General features: G+C 46.4%; 1 protein-coding gene across 5 annotated transcripts in view; it reads right to left on the bottom strand.

Moving 5' to 3' along the window:
- Window positions 1-21,449, bottom strand: part of CLIP2 (CAP-Gly domain containing linker protein 2) — a 98,975-nt gene that overhangs the window by 37,974 nt on the left and 39,552 nt on the right. For all 5 annotated transcript variants that reach the window (XR_011682435.1, XM_071448121.1, XM_071448122.1 and 2 more), the window contains one exon: window positions 5,438-5,976. Coding sequence is in view for 4 of the 5 variants with exons in the window: in XM_071448121.1 (XP_071304222.1) it covers window positions 5,438-5,976 (539 nt within the window). In the remaining variant the exon portion in view is untranslated. The remainder of the gene's footprint in view (window positions 1-5,437; window positions 5,977-21,449) is intronic.

Here is a 21,449-nt window from a genome sequence, read left to right as displayed (position 1 = left end):
AAAGAGCACACACAGGACACTGGCTTCACACTCTGAGGACCTTCAAGTACTTTCTATGTGCAGCACATCAGCTTATCCCACCCTGCTACTGGGTGATGCCAACAAGAACTTGGTAATCACCTTTACTGGACAAATGAGGCTTGTTCTGATTAGAGCTGTGCCTGCAGGCTCGACCCAGCCTATAAACTGGAGCAACCATCCTTTCCTTGGGGATGAATGGCTGGGTTTATTTCCCCCTCCCCATACTCATCCACCCACTAAAGGATCCTATTTCCACCCAGGCTGAGAGAGGCAGGAGCTGTGATTTCCCATCGTACACAGTTTAGCTCTCCCAAGCATTGAAAATCACTCTACAATAATGCTTGATTTACAGAGGGTGCTTTTGGCAAAGGCACAGGATGAGGATCCAGCTACTACAGACCCCCTGAAATAATGCAAGGGGGTAAAAGTGGCCATTACATACTGGGGCTGTGTCCCAGCTACAGCCAGGGCCAGCATTCAGCAGCTGGTGAAAGGTGGAGAGCTGGCTTGTGGTCAGGTTTATCTGTAAATACAGCTTTACCTCCATGTGCAATCTAGCCATCAGCAGCTTTATCTGATTGAATAAATACCATGTCATCTGAGAATGCCAGAACTGGCTTTTAAGGTAAAGGGAGAAACAGACAGCCAGGAATTACAGGCCAGCCCTCCCTATGTGATGCGACAGGAATTTTTGTAGTTTCTTTTCATCCAACCACTGATCTTTGTGCCTACCCATCCCCACAGCACAAGTCAGCATTGCACAGCAATGAGTCTGACAGCACTGCTGATGCAAGACATTTCTGTGCATTTATCTGTCAGGCACCAGGGAGAAAATAATATCCTAGGGAGGTGGTGTAAGAGGAAAGCCTGGAATTACAGCATCTCCTCCTGGGGCTGGCTCCAGTGCCAAGTCTGCCCCTGTTATTAACACAGTTTGCTCCACCACACTCCACTTACAGCTCCCATTTAACTACAGATACTGCACAAGCAGACAAGGGCCAGGCAGTGGCTCAGCCCAAATGAATGGTTAGGAGGGTGTGCACAAAGAGCCTTTAAGGGTTAATGTGGCAGCAGGGCAGGCCAGTTGCTTTGGGCTATTTATTTCCCTCTTTGTTTCACTGCATAGAAACAGGATGGTTTAGGTTAGAAAGGACCTTAAAGTTCATCTTGTTCCACCCCTGCCATGGGCAGGGACACCTTCCACTATCCCAGGTTGCTCCAAGCCCTGTCCAACCTTGTCCTGAACACTGGCAGGGATGGGGCAGCCACAACTTCCCTGGACAGCCTGTGCCAGGGCCTCACCACACTCACCAGGAAGAATATTCCCTACTATCAAAGTTAACCCTACTCTGTCTGAAGCCATTCCCCCTCATGCTGACACTACACACTCCTGTAAAAAGCCCCTTTCCAGCAACAATCCCATACAGTGAGCAAAGAGCTCTAACCAGGAGTCCCAGATGTTTTCTCATCTCCAGAATCCTGCAAACAGCTGGAACACTGCACTTCCCATTGCCTGTCACAAGCTTCCACAGGGACAGAGATCCATCATCCCACACTGCCATTCTGCTGCACTCTTTAGCCATGACACAGCAATTGCTGGAGCTCTAAGCAGGCCGTGGAACACTGAGATTCCTGCCTTGATAGAAATGTAGAATGAGATCCTTCCTTCTTTTCTGCCTGGTTAGCAATAAGGGAATATGCCTGGTGACTGTCTGAGAAAGGAGCATTGCTGCACCTCTAGGACTTCACAAGCTGGGAGAGCTTAACCAGGACAATAAAGAGCAGGAATCCTTCCTTCATGTGAAAAAGGTGTATTATATGATTGGCTTTTAGAAAATATTAAAATTAATATTATATGTGTTATGTTAGAAAGTTATGCTGTATTAATTTTCTTAAGTAGTGTGTTAAATATACTTTTAGGTTATAACATAATGTTAAAATAGAAACTATGCTATGTAAGATACTTTTTTTTTAAAGAGAGGAATGAGGTATTCTCACTGAGATGGCAGCCCCAGGACACCTAAATCTTTCAGAGAAAGAGAATTTATTGCTCACTTATCGAGTTCTTCCCACCTTGCTCAGCCCTGGAGATGTCTCAGGATTCAGAGGAAGAAGTTGACACTGACCAGACTGAATCCTTTGTCTGAATGGAATTTATGCACCATGTATGAGATGTATGAATATACAACAGGCAACAGCATTAAGGGTTAAATGTGGGTCCTTTTTCGGGCTTATTTTGCCCAGAAAGAGGTACCAGGACTGTCCATAACTCTTTGTTTTTATTGTCTCGTACTGTCCTAATCCTAATTGTCCAAATTTTTATTACTGTAATTTTATTACTATTTTTATAACCATTTTATTACTATTAAACTTTTAAAATTTTAAAACCAGGTGATTGGTGTTTTTCACACTTCATGCCACCTTGCACACCTTTCCAGCAGCGAGGCTTCAGTCTCAGGCACTGAAACAGCTCAGGGATTTTGGCAGCAGAGTAGTGAGTTGTCTCTGCCCAAGGAGAAGGGCTTAGGCTGCAATTCTCCTGCCCAGGGAGCTTCTCAGGAAATTATTTCTCACTCAGGACGTTCAATGCTTTCTGCAGCCCCAGGCTGGCTGAGCAGGGCTGTGGCAGGGACAGGTGGGGGGTGAATACTGAAGAAAGAACTTGATTTGTTTATTCATGAGTGCTTCCCATCATTTGCCAGGAGCTTCAGCACACTGCAGGCAAAAGCAGTTTGCAGCAGACAGACAAGATGATTAAAACCACAGGCTCAGGGGGAAGGCCTGGATCCATTTCCAGCAGCCCAGGCAGGCTCCACACAGCCCTGCCCAGGCTCAGCTTTAGTGCTGCTTCACTGACTCTCCCTGTAAATGTTGCTGTTCCAGCATTTGCAGAGGCTTTGGAGACCTGCAAGTTCCAGCAAAATCACAAATCTAGCATCCATCCAGAAGGTATCTGGGGCAATACCCCTCAGCAACTGAACCAGCCACTGGGATGGATATACCCTGGCCCTTAAACAGCTTTATTTATCACTCTATTTCAATGCTGAACTGCATAATTCCAGTTAGGATATACAAGTATGGCTGAAGGGCAGAATACCTACTCTAAGAGGAATCTTTTTAGTTTAAATTATTTTTTATTTAGGCTGACATATAATAAAACCACCTACTTGCCCCACTTCTTCAGAAAGCAATGGCATCTAAAGGGGAATGATTTCAGTTGCTAAGAAGGCCTCTCCACAAAGAATGCAAAATACATTTTCTTAGGCAAAAAACCAAGCAGAAATTCCTCCCAGGCAGAAAGTGCTCCACTGCTGTTTCCAGCCCTTCTTTCCCTGCAGAAAGGCAATAAGCCAGCCTCACATTAACAGAACTTCAGCAATTATCCCATTTCAGGAAGCTCAGCTGTCACCAAAGCAAAGGTTAATTGTCCCACATTTATTTGCCAGACCTCAAGAGATGAGTTCTACAACATTAGGGTGGATTTTTCATCTCTTTAATGCAATTTTTACATCTCTGGGAAAAAGTCCTAGTGCCAAAGGCAAATATTATCTAACTCTTCTAATGGAAAGCTTCTAATGGAAAGCTGAAAGTCACTTTCTGCAACTGCTGGAGAGTCATGGAGGGTCTTGGAACAAAGTAACTGAAAAGCAAAAATGTCTTCAAGCTATAATGGACTTTAATGAAGTTAAAGAAAGGCACCATCAGGAAATAGCCTGACTGCAGAGAGCCAGGTGTCCATCTGGCTGACCTGGAAGGGTCCCTTGCAATCTCGTGCTCCATCACAAGCACTCACTGAAAACGTGTCCTCCCTCATTTGAAAAGCCTTTGGTGGATCCCATACATCTAAAAGCCACTGTCAGATAAAAAGATACTCTTTCAGAAAAGGAAACACTAGGAGTAATAAAGACAACTAAAACTGTACCAATCCATAGAGGATGAGCAAAGATTGGCTCAAGGAATTTGAGGCAACTCAGGTTAATTCAGAATTATTGTTTATGTATTCCAATACCCAACATGATTAACTGACTCCTCCCATAAATAACATAAAAGCTGCCAAGCCAAGCAGATGTGAATGAACCATAACAGCAAATTATTTCTTCTTGTCATTATCTGTTCTTTTCCTGGATCTCTATGACTGTGTGCAAACAATGCCTCATGTTTCTGTATGCTGAGCATTCCTGCTAGAACCAGGGAGACACTAGGCTTATTCCAGGCTCACTCTTTTGGAGCTATTTATTACACTAACAAGTCACAGCACAAACTTCATCTAGTGACATCTGAGGGGGATAAATTAGCAGGCAGGGAGGGCAGGCTTTTAAGGATGCACCCTCATTTAAAAAAAATTAAAAACCCAAACCATTCCCAAAACACAACTCAACAGAAGCCCAGGGGAGAGATGCTCCCATTTTTTATTCTGTGGCTGTGCCAAAATTCGCTCTGGGTGGGCCCCACTGAGGTGAGCAGAGTGTTCAGGGAACAGGCCCTGTCTCAGAGAACTTATGGTCAGGAGAAGAAAGGGGTAAAACAAGTCTGGAGAACATCATTGCATTGCTTGCCTGCTTCAGAAAGAACAGAGCCAGGTTTACCATAGCGTGCCTTCTATGGCTGCTGCTTGTACAATCATAAGTTCTCACCTGAACACTCCCCCCACGAGGTAAAGGAGAAAATGGGAGCAAACAAACTCATCAAAAGAGAGCAGATCCTCAGGTTCACTTTCCCCCATGTGTGGCTGCTGTACCACACTCAACCTAAATTTCCCACCTGAGTCATACACCTGCACTACTCTCTGCAATCTAATTCACACCCTAGTGGATTCTAGTCTGTTCTGGAATTTAGGGAACTTTCTTCATGAATGAGGGTTAAAGTCTGTCACAGACACATTTTATGAAAAATCCTTTCCTTAGGATTTTTCATCCTGAGAAGCCTCAGGAACAAAATGTAAACAATGGTTATCTGCTGCTGTGGAATACAACAGGTGGATCTGTGATTGGTCTCATGTGGTTGTTTCTAATTAATGGCCAATCACAGTCCAGCTGTCTCTCTCTGGTCAGTCACAGGATTTTGTTATCATTCCTTTCTATTCTGTTCAAGCCTTGTGATGAAATCTTTTCTTCTATTCTTTTAGTATAGTTTTAATATAATATCTATATCATAAAATAATAAATTAGCCTTCTGAAACATGGAGTCAGATCCTCATCTCTTCCTGGGACCCCTGTGAACACCACCACAAAAGTCAGTGCTCCCCTGGGGGTCAGAGCACCCCAGAGCAGACAGAGAAACACCCCCGGTGCCCTGAGTTTCCACAATTGGTCAGAAAAACTTTTAAAGTGAGTTGCAAAATTGAGTTCTTGGTGTGCTGCCTGGGACGTGAGCTGGTGCCCTGTGTTTCCACACCGATAGCCCACAGCCAACTCACCAGCACACGATCCCCGAGGCGCAGATCCTTCTCCCCCTTTTTCACCGAGCCGCTGTCTGACAGGTTGGACCCGGACTCGTTGCCCGTCTTCATGGCGCTGTTGAGGACGCTCTCCCGCAGCGGGATCACGCGCGTGGACAGAGGCGGCGTGGCCGTCCCTGAGTGCAGGGACAAGTTCTGAGCCGTCAGGGAGTCCACGGAGGGCGCGTCGCTCCCTGAGCCCTCGGCCACCGGCTGCCGCGTCAGCTTGGACGGACGCGTGAAGATCCCCTGCAGCGGCTGGCACTCGAAGTAGCGCACTCCTCCCACGGAGCCGTCATTCTTACCCACCGGGTCATCCAGAACAACCCCTGCCCACTGGCCCGGAGCAAACTGCGTTTCCCCGAGGTACTGGATCACTCCTGGCTTCACTCCGTTCACCCAGACGCGTTCGCCCACCACGAAGTCTCCCAGGAAATCATCGCCCACCTCGGCAACCTTCGAAGCTGACTTCTCGGTGCTGGCGGTGGATGTGGTGCCCTGCTTGTGTAAAGGTGAGCCTGTGGATCAAGGGAAAAGATGTTTTGGTAAAAGGAGAAGTCCTACAAGTCCTAGAAGGAAGTCAAAACACAAACAGAAAAAGGCATTTACAGAAAGAAAACACCTGGGACAACAACTTAGATTGTAGGTGTACGCCCTGCGAGGACTAAACCTGAGTGATGCCATTACTTACACACCTTCTTCAGTGTAAATCTGCACAGATCCTCCATCTGCTGCCCAGTTTCTGCAGGTCTCACACAGAACATAAAGAAATTACCCCATGTTTTCATCCCCTTTACAGTACCTCAGCCCCCTCACAGCCCCAGAGTGTGGATAAGCTCAAAAGCACAGGAGTGGTGCTAAGTGCTTAAGGACCAAAGGGAGCCCAATGAACTGCTGCTTTGCAGGAAGAAGCTAAAGTCATCCTTTTACTCCAAAAAAGAAATCAAAATATATATATTAAAACAAAAAAAAAAGTGTGAGGTACTGATGTTTCAGTACTTGGCACTATGGGAACCCCATTGTGTGTTTCCCACTAACAGCTCCTGTGGGACCACACAGTGGCCTCCACAAATTCCCCATTTTTCCCAGCTGCTGCTGTGCCCTTTGCTGGAGCAAATGCAACAGCAAGCAGACATCTGGGCTACGTTCAATATTAACACCATCTCTCTAAACAGGAATCATCTACAAACCTTCATGCACAGCCCTGCAGGGTCACACAATATGCTTGGAACTCTAACAACTGGCAATAAAGAGTGCCTTTTTTCCAGCACCAGCCTTCCAGCAACTCTCTGCTGCCTGGGGAAGGAGAAGTGCAGGTGATGCTGGTATTCAGTGCTCTGCTCACACTCCCCAGCAGAATCTTGATTGGCCAAACTCTCCATAATACAAAAGGAGACTCTTAGACATGTGACAGGTGCCTGAATGGGAACAGAGTCAACCCAAGCAAATGAGACAGCAGTGACCCAACTCTTGCTGACCCCATTGTCAAACCCTCCTATCACAAACTTTGGGCTTTCAGCCTGGGCCCCAGGCAACAAATGACAAGGACATGAGAACTTCATTAAAACTTCATTAAAACCCTCTGAGGGTTAAAGAGGGAGGTTGAGTAAAGCCCTAGAAGAAACCACAACAGAAACTGAGGAAATAAGCTTTTAAAATAAGATCCAGCAAGTCACATACCATGGACCTTCAGCCTTCCTCAGCTCTCAACAGCCCTGAGGTGCCAAGTGTGGCTCTCCCACACAGCTGGTATAGGGGGTGTTTGCATGAGGCTTGGTCCCACATATCCTGTGCTCAATGAAAGCTCCCCAGACTCTTCAGCCCAACTTTCAGCTGAAGTTTCTGGGTGCCACCAATCAGAAAACTCTAAATCACAGCCAGGAGAAAATTTTTATTTGCTACCAGAGAAGGCTGGCAGAGGACACCCTGAGCAGCTGCAGAGACAAGCCAAACTTGATTGCTTATGTGTAATGAACTGTGAAACTTGTTCAGCCTCAGCCATCACTATGGCTCAGTCCACAACACTTCTACAGCTCTTCCACATGTAATGGGCTTGACAGATCAGGCTCAGCTCCTAGAAAGAATGAAAAATATAAAAGCTCTCAAAGCAAGATACTTCAAAGCTTTGCTAGAGGTCTAGGAAAGAGGAAAGAAAAGAGCACCAAGGAAATAGCATGAAGAACTTAGTTTCTGCTTGTTCCAGATTGCAAGGCAAGATGTATTCTATTACCATCTCTATGGCAGCTGTCTTCTGTTCAGTGGGCATTTTGCCTTATCTCTTCTACACCCACTCCTCCCTCTGGGGGGACACCTGCTGATAACAGCGATTGAATGTCCCTGCATGGCTGATAAGAGCTACAGCATCCCATTGGGAGATGTGAGCCCAGAGGGAGGAGCCAAGCATTCCTACCTGGATATAATCTGGAGATTCTGGAACACCAGCACGACTTCTGCACTGGATTCCCCAGAAGAACAGCAGCTGCCCCTTCCCCTGGATCTTCAGAGGAAGAGACTGCACCTTTCTCCAGGATCCCTGCTCCAGCAGAACCAGCCCTGACACTGCAGGAGGGCTGAGCCACAATTCCAATGGTTCTGCTGCCAACACCCTGACCCACAGGGTGTCAGGTTGGGTTCTGACTCTGTCAGTGCTGTTTTAGTTTACTGCATTGTTTATTTTATCCTTTTATTTTCTTCCCTATTAAAGAAATGTTATTTCCTGCTCCCATATTTTTTGCCTGAGAGCCCCTTAATTTAAAATTTATAGCAACTGGGAGGGGTGGGGAGGGTTTACCCCCTGAATTCTCCAATTCAGGGGAGGCTCCTGCCTTCCTTAGCAGACTCCTGTCTTTCCAAACTGAGACACTGCTAAATCATCTGTGTTACAAGGGATCAATTTTGACATTTGAGTTCTTATTAGACTCCAGAGTCAACACTTGACGAATTTCTATGTTCACAAGTTTGGGGCCCCTGGAAGCAGTACCTCTGCCTGGTCTGAGCCTTGTCTGAACAAGAGGAGAGCAGCAATTAAGGGGTGATTGTACAAACTCCTCTCACAAACAGAAGTATCTCCAACCATCTCACTGGGCTGGAATAGCTCTTGAGAAGATCAGCCAAAAGGAACATAACACATGAAGAATGTTCAGGAAAATCCCATGATGGGCACAGGAAGGACAGTAAACATTGTCCCCGGCTGTGTGAATACTGTTCCCAGCTGAAAATGTTGGTGGCAACAGAGACCATGGAGCTCCCAGCAGAGCTCAGCCAGCCCCCAGGGAGAGCCTTCTCCTGGCTTCTGGACCCTGCCTTGGAAAGTTTCCTCAGCCTCATGTGTTCATCAAGAAGTTTTGGGGGCTTTTGGGCAAATTTCTGGCATTTAAGCTTGTGTCACTCTCAATTTTGTAGGACAGTACACCAAGATGAGCTCCATCAGATGGGCAGCATTACATCCAAGAACCAGTTTCACCTTAAAAATCTTAAAACTAAAGACTATAAGGATGCTTAGAGCTTTTGATCTTTACAGAAGACTTTAAATAAAAAGAAGTGTGGAGGAAACAGGGCTCCATCCATCTGAACTATAAAAACAATCACAGGCAGAAAATAAGGCCACTTTGTGATTTCAATGCTTAATAGCACAAGATAATAAAGCAGTCAGATTAACAAGTTACATTTTAAGAAGGCTCTAAGTTAAAGAACCAACTCTAGCTACAGGGGTTTATCACCAAGAAGGTCTGTGATGGGTAGGAGAATAAATTAAATTAGAAACACAACTTACACCTTGGTTTTGTGCTTGGCAGAGCACCCTAACACACAAAGATTGTGCCACTGACATGTCTGTGCACACATACCCACCACGTCAAGGACAGCCAAACTCAACCTCCTGTACAGGGAGCTATAAGCACATAAAATCTGGGGGGCTCTGCTACTGTACTGAGAAGACATCAAAACTGTTTTTCTAGACTTACTGAGCCTGAGTTTCAGCACAGCTCTTGATTTCAGGTGTCAGTTAATGGTCAAGGTACAGGTCACACTGACTCTCACAAGCACCTCTGCAATGTGGCTGGGATAAGCAAACCCTTCAGCAGCAAAGCTCAAGCAAAGAAAGGCAGGAAGGCTGCCCAAGGCTGAACAAACAATGCAGCAGGATTTAAAACTGCATTTAGACTCACCGTATTTCACTGCAAGAGCAAACACCTTCAAAACTGACTTGGACCAGCAAAAAAATAAAGAACAGTTCATTGGATTCCTGGTACAACACTGTCCTCCCCGAAAAGCCAAAATTTTAGTGGAACTTTACACATTCTTGTTCATTTTAGGAGCCTGTCTGATAGGCAGGTATGCTGAACTACAGTAATTACATCTCAGGGCAACAATCTCATCCCAGGCTCCTGAGCAGTGCAGGCAGAAACATCATTATTCTTGAGCATGAGGTGAATTATTCAAAAGCACAGGATGTAAATAAGCAAGTGCCTGAAGGTTCACCTTGTTTATTATGGCCACAGTGTAGAAACTTGTGTTTTACATGGCTTTCATTACCCACATATGAAATAATAACCACAGAGCAGCTAATGGGCTTTGGTGCAGCAGGTTTTCAGAGTAACCATGATCAAGCTGAACTCATTTCTCTTGGCTTTTACTAAGCCACTAGCTAGATGGCCAGACAGCATCCCAAGCAGTCTAAGCTCTGATCCTCCCAGGTAGGTATCTTGTCACCAACCTTTCAGAAGGCAAATGGAGCAATGAGTAACTTGACTTCAATCCCATAAGTACCTTAGGACAGCCCAAAAGTGAGAGCAGGTGGTGGCACTGCTCTCAGAGAGCTGACATTGGCACTGCCACTCTCCAGGTACCTCTTACAGCTGAAGGGAAAGCCACCCAAGAGGATTGCCATGAAAGGGTCCTGAGATTTCCAGCCTACAGGCACCTAAAGAGAGGTCTGTTGGTCTATGTCACTTGGATTTGCTGTTTTGAAGAAGAAAAGCCTTCTTGTTCTAGGCAGACTCCCCAGATAAATGCAAACAAGTTCCAAAAAACTCACTAAGAAAAAAGTTCCAAGAAACAGCAAACCAAAGGTACAGATCTCAGGTATGAAATTGAGAAGAGTTACACAAGAGAAACACATCCAACAGAACAAACTGGGTTCTTTCTACTCCAGCCCTGGCAGTTCCTGCTGATGCCAACCAAGAAGCCACAGGAACTCTCTGAAGGTCACTACTGGGCCCCAGCTCAGCAGCTCACCTGGAAGCCAGGGGTGAGGAATGCTCTTCTTGCTCCATCCAAGAGGATCTCCCTGTGCTGCTCTGTCCAGAACAGACCTCACCTGCTAGCAGGACTTCCACAGCAGCAGCTGCCCTCCTCCTCTCACTGGGACCAGGCTCCAGGACACAACAAGCAGAGAGCAGGATCTCCTGCACTCAGGCTTCCCAACTTTACAGCCCCATTGTGTTCATTAGCTGCCTCATTCTTTCTGGATTAAATGGGCTTCCTGTAGGTCACAGCTTCCAGGGCTGAGCAACAACTTGTAAATCAAAGTCACACAGAGCATCCACTGCATGCACATCTTATCCAACTCCAAATCTCTGCTTTCCCTTTCACAAAGCCTGCACATCAGCCACCACTGTGGCAAACCTGGTGCTTAGAGCTCTTCCTGCATCCCACCAGTTTTAGGGACCCACACTGACAGGGCACCACTACTTCAGGAGTCAAATTCCCACCAGCCAAGAGCTGGAGAGGTTAAAAGTTTAACTGAAGTCTCAGCCTGTTCACAGGGCTGTTGTTACCGTGTCAATGAAAGCCATGTGTCCAAAATCCCTTGAAGCACAAGGACTTCTGCAAAAAGGGCATGGATTCTTCCAGCTCTTGGAAACTGCTGCAGGAAGGAGTGAACAGAAGCTTTGTATAGTATAGAAGCAAGAAATCCCCCCTCCCCTCAAGAAAGCCCTGGAAACTGAAGTTGGGAGGAAGAGAGCACTTGCTCTGCAGCAGCAGCAGGAATCCTTTCCCTGCAGGATCCCTGACATGCTCAGCCTGGTGCTGTGTTCCAGTCACATCCACTGAACCCATCCATCCCCTCACTCCCTGCACATCCTTCGCCCTCCCACAGCACTCCAGTTGCTCATTTCTTAACACCAGGCAACTGAAACAAAGGGGAAAGGAAACTTGTATGTAAAGGGGAGGAGGGAGAGGAAGGGAAGAGCAGTTCAGTGTGAGAGGCAGTGCTCAGTGAGTGCTGCCCATGGATTTCCTACTCCCTGCAGAACCCTTTTGTGGCCTGGCTGCTCCCCAGCACCACATGCCAGGCACCACCACTGCCAAAGGACTCAGAAATGCAACAGCCTGTTGTGTTGCCATGGGAATCAGGAGACAAGCAGTTAATTGATGAAATGGAGGCACACTAGATTTAAAAGAAACAGGAAAGAAAAAATTACAACAAAAAAACCCAAAACCCCAACAACAACAACAAAAAAAAACCAACACAAAACCACACACACAAAAAACCCCAACCAACCAAACAAAAAAGCAACAAAACAGCAAAAACAAAAAACTAAAACCACAACCAAAGAAAATAAAGAAGAGGGATTCCAGAGTAGTGTCTCATGTCAGGAAGGAGGGAGAAATAAGCACAAACATTACATTTACAGAAGAGCTTTACAGTGCCCCTAAAAGAGGTCATTTTCCTTTTCTATTTTAATTTTCAGAGGTTTTTACCCTCAAACATCACCACATCACAAGACATGCAGCACAGAGCTACCCACCCAATCCCAGCTGTGTTCCCTCTCCATGGGAAATCAATAAACCAAAAGTGCCCCAGCCTGGCAGAGCTGCCACTGGCACGAGACTGAAGACACTTCACCCTCCTGTCACTGGCCCCTGCTGTAGATGCCACTGACCTGTGATGGGGCAGCAAGTTGTGCAGTCTGTGAGCATCTCAAAGTGCAGCCTTGCAACCAGACTGGTCAAAAAAACCCCTTTTGGTACCAGCTCTGCTCCTCCCAGCCCGGGCAGGGCTTCAGGACAGTCCTGAGACCAGGGGACTGTAATGCCCATTTGAAGCCAAGATTTTGTCACTTGGAAAACCCTACTGCTGGCCACAGGGGTGCCAGCTCAAAGGAATAAGGTCTGGTTTTACTGCCACAGGGATGATGCAGAGCCTTGGAGCACTGGGGCAGCCTGGCTCACTGCTCAGCTGGGGATGACACTCAGACTCTGTCCCTGCTCAGAGCACCAAAGAGCTGTGGTGGATGATAATACTCCATCCAACAGCCCACCACCCCTGGAAACCCAGGGCACTGGGAATGTTTCTCTGTCTGCTCTGGGGTGCCCTGACCCCCAGGGCAGCACTGACTTTGACCCTCATTCATGAAGAAAGTTTCCCAGGCTTCAAGATAGACTGGAATCCACAAAAGTGTGAAATAGATTCTAGAGAGTAGTGTAGGTATCTCCCTTGGTGAGAAATTTAGGTTTTGGGATTTTTAGTGTGTTGATGATGGAAGCAAGATGGAGGGCACAGGGTGTCATCCTGGGCTTCTTCTTCCTCCTTCTTCTCCATGGGTTTGGGTGGCATTTTGTAATTGGGCAGAAAAATCTGCATTTCAGCTCTTTGGGATCAGTTATTGGGTTAAAAGGGAAAATAATCCAGGTGTCAGTTCTTAATTGGATAGTTTAGTCTTAAAAGACCTTGTACCAATAGATTGTTGGCCATTTTGTGCCTTCTAATGAAAAGCTGCTGAACTCATAGTAGTGAGACAGATAAGAAATAATAAACACCTGAGTCTGAACATGAACTATCATCTCATGTGCCTTCAATCCAGACCCAGAAAAATCCACAACTGGTACCCCCACAACCACCCTCCACTGTGGGCTGGAGGACAGCCTGGTCTTGTCCCTACAGCCACAAAGCTGTCAGCTCCTGGTGCAGTGGGTTTTACTCATCCTTTACACTGCTGTTACTGTGAGCTTCTCTGGCTCTGCAGTTCCATTTCATCTCCAAGCACAACCCTGCAGAACTTCACTGAGGGAGAACAGAGCTCATCAGAGCTTCCCCTCAGAGAAGGGCAGTGCAGAGCACCTGCTCCCCACCACCTACAGCAGCTTGTCTACTGGGCAAGAGAGGAGGATGCACAACCTGCTGCACCTCCAGGAGCTGCCACCCAGGCAGGGCTCAGGGATTCTTCCCTTGGCAGCAGCAGCAGCAGCCACACAGGCACAGACTCCTGTGGGAGAAGGGCTGGTGCCTGCTGCCTCCACAGCTCTCACTGCTGAGCCCTTGCCACATGGAATTTCTAGGTTACCACATGGGGATTTGAGCTTCTCAAAGCAACCTGGATTACATAAACATGATGCTGTTGGCAGTCAGGTGAAAGCCAGCCCATTGCCACACGGAAATTCCAGTTATAAAGCACAGCAGCTGTTTTCTGCAGGATTTATCACAGCCCTTTCTCGCTGCAGGATGAGGCAGAAACAGAGAGGGAAGAGAGAGGTACCTGTGAGAAAAAGCAACACTGTGCAGACAATAGCCAACTGCCTGGCAGCACACTGTGGGAGGAAGGAGCCCCAGAGATTTATGGCTGACTGGAAACAAGAGCTGAAAGCTCTGCAAGTTCAAAGCTGAAAAGTTGGGGCCAAGATCTGGCACAGAGGCAAGCTCTGCATCTGGCACCCTGGAAATCTACTGCCCTGCTGCTCCCAGGAATAACCCATGGTGTGGATATTAATACCTGATACACCTTCAGCATCCCTGTGTTTAGCTCCTCTGAAGGGAGGAGGCACATCCAGAAATAAAACTGCAATGAGGAGGAAGACAGTAAGAATGAGAATTATGAATGAGCAGCAAAACCCAGTAAGGACCACTGCAGAGATGTCTTGCACTGAATGGAAGGGTTGCCCATTGAGACAAATATTTGCCTCCCAAAAGGCAGCTGGGGAGGGCAGTGAGCCTCACTCAGACACCCCAAACAAAGGCTTTCTTATAAAGGTCTCATTCAAGATGCTGACTGGCACAAAATCTGCTCTGCCACTGGCAGGAGGCACATTCCTGGTGCCTGCTAGAGATGGAGGAGCTGGGGGAGTTACCAGCTATGCTAGATCAAATCCACTATAATTCTGAAAAGAAACAACAGCAAAGCTATATATTTATGTGTGAGGATTTAAAGGTTTGTTGTTTTTTTTTTTTTTTTCAAATAAACAATGGTATTCAACAAAATATGCAAAGCAGATTGGTTTTGGCAGTACAAGGGAGGCAAGTGACTGGTAGAAAATGCACAGGGTTTCTTTCACTGAGGGATAATTACCTTGCAACATATGGATGGATCTATTCATCTCAAAATTGCAGCCTTAATTTTTACATAATTATTATTTTTAAAACCATATTCTTTCAACAGTCACTTTTCAATACTCTAGTTAACATTTTTCAGCCTTAAAACAGGGTCTATATATCACACCTCTGGAGAAGCACCCTGTTTTCACCAGAAATAATGAAAACAAAAATCCCACAACTTTAACAGCTTTGCAAGTTTAACAAAGACTGGAGCACCCATATCTTCCTCCTCAGCATGTGCCACCCCTCATCTCTAGAAATAACATGCAGACACATTTGCAAAACTAGAATTGAATAAACACCAGGTTAGTATGTTAAAGGGTATATTACAAAATAACAGTTTCCATTCTTCCTTAAACAAACAATAAAATCACTTCAACTAGAGAATATTCCACCTAGAAGAAATTATTCACCATAAGTTATTCACCATAACTTATTCTGACAAGAAAATAGTTTTCTATTCAAGCAAGCCCTTAGCTCTAAAGCGTCACTCAGTTTTGTCCCAGCAGCCCCACAGCCAAACTGGGTTACCTCCCACTGACCGCTGCAAGTAATGAAAGACTTAGGGGCAGAAAGGAGCATTAGAAAGCAGCCCAGGGTAACCTATGAGACGACCTTGAGAATAAAAGCAGCAGCTGGGGAGGGGATACTCACAGGAAAGGCTCCTGCCCTGCACAGGGAGCTTCCTTCCAGCAGCCCAGGGAATGCCCAGCTCACACTCACCTCAGCTGCAGTCTCACCCTGTGTTCACTTCTCCACAAAACTAGCACAAAGCTGATTTCTTGGAGTCTTTTCTTTTCAAAGAAGCATGGAGAAGCTCGAGGAGGAGCTCAGCCTGAACCCCCATGCCCACAAAGCCCAGCACACACACGTGCACAGCTGTCTGCTGTTCTTTGGCTGTGGGAATCTGCAAGGCACAAGTGTGGTTTGGGGCTGCTGTGATGGAAGTGAGGACAGCTGCTCTCACTGAGCTGATCCGATGACAGAGAGAAAGAAAAGGAGGCAGACCCAGGTCTTTAATAAGACATTTATAAACGATTTCCCAGGCAGAACACTGGCACTAGCACAGAGAGAGAACAGCAGTCTTGGGACTGTTCTGAACTGGAGAATTTTTTCTTGAGCACCAAACACTGTAAAGAGCAGCCAAGTAAAGCATAGTGCTTTCCCCCCACCAGAAGAACTAATTGAGCAGCAGGGGTTTGAAATTTCACAGCCTTTTTACGTATTGGAATTTTTCTCAGGCATCATTCCCACACAAAACCCACTTGGATGGACTCTGGGACCATTCCTGCAGCACCAACTGAGAGGAGCAGCCAAGCAGTGCACTGCCCAAGCAGGTGCACACAGAGTAACACTGCCTTAGTCATTCAGAAATGACAGCATTAGCTCAGTCCCAATCAAAGGGAGACAAGAAGGCACCAAAAAAGAGCCTGGCTTTGGCTGGAAGCCAATTATTACTTTCTGATTAGACTGGAGCCAGTTTAGGGTGTCCCTGTACTGGGAACAAGATGCAGGAGAAGTTGCTGTGTGTGCCTAACTCAGGGTATTTACTCACAGGGCATAACCTGAGCAGCCAAGCACAAGCAGATTCACTGTACCTCTAACAACCCATGGGAAAGAGAAGCTAAATGCCAGGAGAGAGTCTAGTTTGACTCCAGCTTTGGCACACACTGCCTGTGGGCACAGGACTCACTCCAGCCATGGAACAAGCACTGTAACCTCTGGTGTATGTTCAGAGTGCTCAGGGATTCACTCCAGCCATGGAACAAGCACTGTAACCTCTGGTGTATGTTCAGAGTGCTCAGGGATTCACTCCAGCTGTGGAACAAGCATTTTAACCTCTGGTGTATGCTCAGAGTGCTCAGTGACCTGGCTACCCCAGGCAGGTCAGATTAGCTCCAGAGCAGAGCAAGATTTTCCCTGGTGGGACAGGTGAGGAGCTGTGCCACTCACACCTGAGCTCCCACTGCACTCTGAGCACTGCACAGGCCCACAGTCCCCCAGCTCAGGCTCAAAGCATCCTTTATTTGGTGCATTTGTGCAAATGGAAGCTCAGGCAGGGAGGGTTCTGCTGGCACCATGGAATCTCCCCTGATAAGGGCCAGACATGTAGCAATTCAGCACAGCAGTAAGATCCTCCTCACTCCCCTTCTCTTGACAGAAAACCACTTCTCATTTCTACCTGCTGAATCTCAGAAATATTTCTTTGGTACAGCCACAAGCTTTTCTCTGACTTTCTAATTTTACTTTGCTCTGCTTCCCTCTGGCAGGAGTTGGAATCTTCACAGCTCTTTACAAGAGCTACCAGCCTGCAGCCACATTTCCTCATGCCCTGTCTGCAGCTACTCTTGAGGGGAGTAGAAAAACTTAACACCTGACATATAAGAATGAAGGAGGATGCTTTTTTAGCTCCTTATCTCTATGCTGAGAGGCTGGTTTTCAGTGTGACCAGCTATGCTGAGAAACAGCAGAGTTTGAGCCACTGGGATGGCACCAGCAGACAGACAAGCACATTCTTCCTCCCCTGGATGTAGATTTTTCCCCTCCTCAATAGAAACATGACATCAGTACAATTGCACCATCTCTCTGAGTCATCCCCCTGAAAGAGGGAGATTCCTGCAGCACCCCAGGATCCCAGAGGAAACACAGCAGAGGTAAAAATGAGCACTGCCAAGCAAGCATGGGCACCAAACACTGTGGGGCTGCAGTGTGCTAAACACAGCTTTGATTCATCACTCCTTCAGCCTTTATTCCTGCAGCCATACACCCATGCACTGAGCAGGCTGCCCAGCACACAAAGGGCTGATTGTACACAGCTCCACAGAGTGCAGGGTGTGCTGGGCTGCCTGGGCTTTGCCTAATCTAATAAAAAGGATATTTGAGAGCAGATTAACACTGAGTTATCGACTTCATTCCAAATACCTGGCTTTAACAGCTAAGTATCCAACTCAAAAGGCAATGAGCTGCACATGAACAGGCATCATTGGCAGAAAAGCCAAGTCACCTGTTTGCAGTGGATGTCTTTTTTGTTTGTTTTTTTTTGAAAGTAAACATGACCATGACCCAGATCTGATCCTAAAATACATGAGCTATGACATAAACACAGCAAGTGTTCTCAAACCCAACAGGTCTAAGCCTCAGTGACCACCAGAAATGACATCATACACCACTTCAGGAGTGGTGGTGGGGAAATTGATGATGTGAAGTGAGAGATCACAGATACAGCTTGGGAACTGAGGAGCTGGGCTGCACTGAAGACTCAGCACAGGCCCAACTGGGCACCCTAAGCACACACTCTGCACTCATTCCCAGTACTCCTTACTATTAGGAAAGACTCACATGTGGATTATGACTCTCTCTCATGCCACTTCTTCATCACTTTATCAGATGATCAGTTTTAGGCTTTCATCTTCTGAACACCCAGCCAGGACAGAGTCAGTCCCTGAGGACAATACCCCCAAGCCCTTTTGAGGTTCAGAATTTTCTCAACATCATACCACCTTCACCTGAAATTCTTCTCTTCAAATCTCCATCAAACACTTCTAATTTCTGGCAATTTTTTTTTTCTGAGCAAATACCTCCAAATAAAATATTCTGTAGGAAGTATTTCTGTGAAATAAGTTACACAGCAATACAAAGGGCTCCTAAGGTCTTCAGGGACATGAATCCTAAAGAACTGTGCAGATTTAAGTGTGAAATAAGGCAAGCATGTGCAGGACAGAAAGTTACCCTAGAGCTCAGTGTCTGCACACCCTCAGCCAAATCCCAAAGGCAATGATGTTTACACAACACTTCACTCAGTGGAAAGGGTGAGGGGAAGTGGCATCAGAGAGGGAAGCTGCTGCTCCTGTGCCAGGACTGGGAGGACAAAAAGCCAGAAAAATCTGCTGGCCAAGATAACTTCCACTTTCACCTCTGACTTACAGGATGACATGGGCAAGACCTCCTTCTTTAAGTTGTCTTTGGTGTAAAACATGGGTAATACTTGTAATAATTTGTCACAGCCTTCAAGCTTTACAGGAGGTGCTGAAGCATTCAGAGAGGTTTCATGTGTGCATAGGAGCTTATAATTACAGAAAGTGAGAGTGACTTGGAGCTCCTGCTTGGCAGGAATTCCTCAAGCAGGCTGGGAGCAGTCCTGCAGCAGAGTTAACTCCTGCTGCCCTACAACTGCTCTACCCCACACAAATTAACTCCTGAACCTTGGTGCAGGTTCAGCTTTTAAGAGGCACTCATGGCTAACTTCATCACTGCCTTCCTCTGAGACCATTTTAAAGTCCCCATTTACAAACATTTCCTTTCTCACAAAGACTTCTGCAAACACATGCAGGGAGTGAAGGGCTCTGCTGCATCCTCTGGTCCACAGTGCAGATGCAGCACACAGGACACACATTTACTGTGCTGGAAAACAGCATTGCCAAACACATTTTGTAGCAGAGAGACCAACAACTGTATTTTTAAAACAACTGTATTTTAAATAGAGCTGCTGAAGTCACAGACAGCTCAATTTTGACAACTCTTCATTATTTTAGAGTGAGTGTTGTGATAAAACAGTGTTTTCCTACAGTTCTCACTCCTGCATAAAAAAGGTTTCTCTCTTTTATGGGATCAGGATATTAATTTACTTACTAGCATCTTCATTAAAAAGTAAATATCCTACTGAACTTAAAATAAATAGAGAATAATATTTGTATTCTAAATGTTTTAAGGCTTTTGTGGAGATCAAGTCACCTACTAGACTTCTTGCAAGGAAGATGCTCACATGCAGGGTCAGCGTGTGCTGGTTAATTCCAACCTCTGGGAAATTTTATGTACCAACAGTCTGATGCCACTTTAATTCTGCAGCCTCTCATCCCAAATCCATCTATGCCAAAGGGAATCTTTCCTTTAATTTCAATGAATATTGGCTCAGGGCTTTAATGATTAATCTGCTCTAGCTGGATTAGTGCAATTTTTGGAGGCAGCACATGCAGGAGCTGATCCCACCCTGAAGCTGCATCCCCACTCTGATGGGCATAAGCACAAGCACAGTGATGCCACTGCAGACACCCCAGCCCAGCTGAATAGGATTCAGTTCATTATATTCCAACCTCCATAAGCTGAACATCTGTGAGAAGCAGATTTTCTCTCCCTGCTGTTCTGTGAAGAGCTACAGACAGAGAGAGCAGGAGGGTGTCTGACCTCCATATGTCTTTGCTGTGTGCTCATGCCTCACCCACAATGAATGAGCTGAATATCAAGGATTAACTACATCAAATCCTTCTAAGAGTATCTAATCATTAAGACAATTAAAATCAGACTCACAGTTATCTCTATATGTTACCTGTAAAGCTGATAAAACTAAGATTGATTCAATGCCCTTTTATATTGCTTGGAAAGTACTGAATCACTTATTGGGAGAGGAATGCCACCAAAGGGGGTTCTTCCCTTCAGGAGGGGAGCCAGAAAGGGTGGAGGAACCCCCACCTTCAAAAACCCCAGTACAAAAGGTATTTCAGGGTGCAGGATGGGAGGCAGAGCAGCTCAGGAAAGGCACATGAGCTGAACACAAGCCCTAGGCAAACAGCCACGTGGTTGGTCCACAACCAAGCCAGAAAACTTTGGCACAGGATGTGCCATGAGGATGAGAACAGGCATGCAGGGTCTCAGGACAGCATCTGTGTCCAGGAGTGACTGGTGGATGGAGGGCCATAACCCCCACAGGGCACTTCAGCCAAACCCCAGCAGTGACAAGGGGACACACTCAGGCCCTAATGATCCCTCAGCAGAGCTGCCCCCATGCCTGCTGCAGTTCCCATTCCTCAGCTGTACCTCAGCCCTGGAGCAGCAGAACAGCAACTCTCAGTTGCAGTTTTTCCTGTTCAGCCCCTGAAAACAATGTTGTTTCCTTTTAGATACCTGTGAACTCCCTGACCAGGTGATTGCCTGTGCAGACTGGATCCTGCAGCTCTGGCTGCTGATCTGCTGACACTGCAACAGAGGCATTTGATCCTCAAACACCTCACTGCCACCTCAACCTCCTAATTCCCCAAGGACCTGAGGACACTGTGTACACAGAGCCATTGACATAAATCACAGAATCACTGGGTTGGTAGAGACCTTCGAGATCAAGTCCAACCCATGCACTAACACCTCAACTCAACCCTGGCACCCAGTGCCACATCCAGGCTTTGTTAAACACACCCAGGGATGGGGACTCCACCACCTCCCCAGGCAGCCATTCCAGTATTTTATCACTCCTTCTGTGAAAAACTTCTTCCTAATATCCAACCTGTATTTCCCTTGGCAGCTTAAGACTGTGTCCCCTGATTCTGACAATTGTTGTCTGGAGAAAGAGCCCAACTCCACCTGCCTACAGCCACCTTTCAGGGAATTGTACAGAGAGCTCACCAAACTTCACCAATGACACATTTCCAGCAGGATCACTAATCCAGGCTTGCTGTGTGCATTTAATTGAGAACAGCACTCAGATGGGAGCTGACAATGCCAATCACTCCATGAGGCCTGATGCAAAACAGCAAAACCAAATGTTTGCTAGAAATAATAGCAGCCTCTGGCCCCATGATGTGGGGTCTCCTCTCTCAATTCACCAGCACACAACACCCCAAGTTAATATTAATCAAGAGGCACAAAGCCTTTGAACAGACAAGAATTAGGTCCCTATGTCTGTGCCAGTCA

Source organism: Agelaius tricolor, unplaced genomic scaffold, assembly GCF_023055355.1.
Source record: "Agelaius tricolor isolate 1412-34295 unplaced genomic scaffold, bAgeTri1.0.p SCAF_25, whole genome shotgun sequence".
NCBI lineage: Eukaryota > Metazoa > Chordata > Aves > Passeriformes > Icteridae > Agelaius > Agelaius tricolor.
This window is presented reverse-complemented; position numbering and strand designations above follow the sequence as displayed.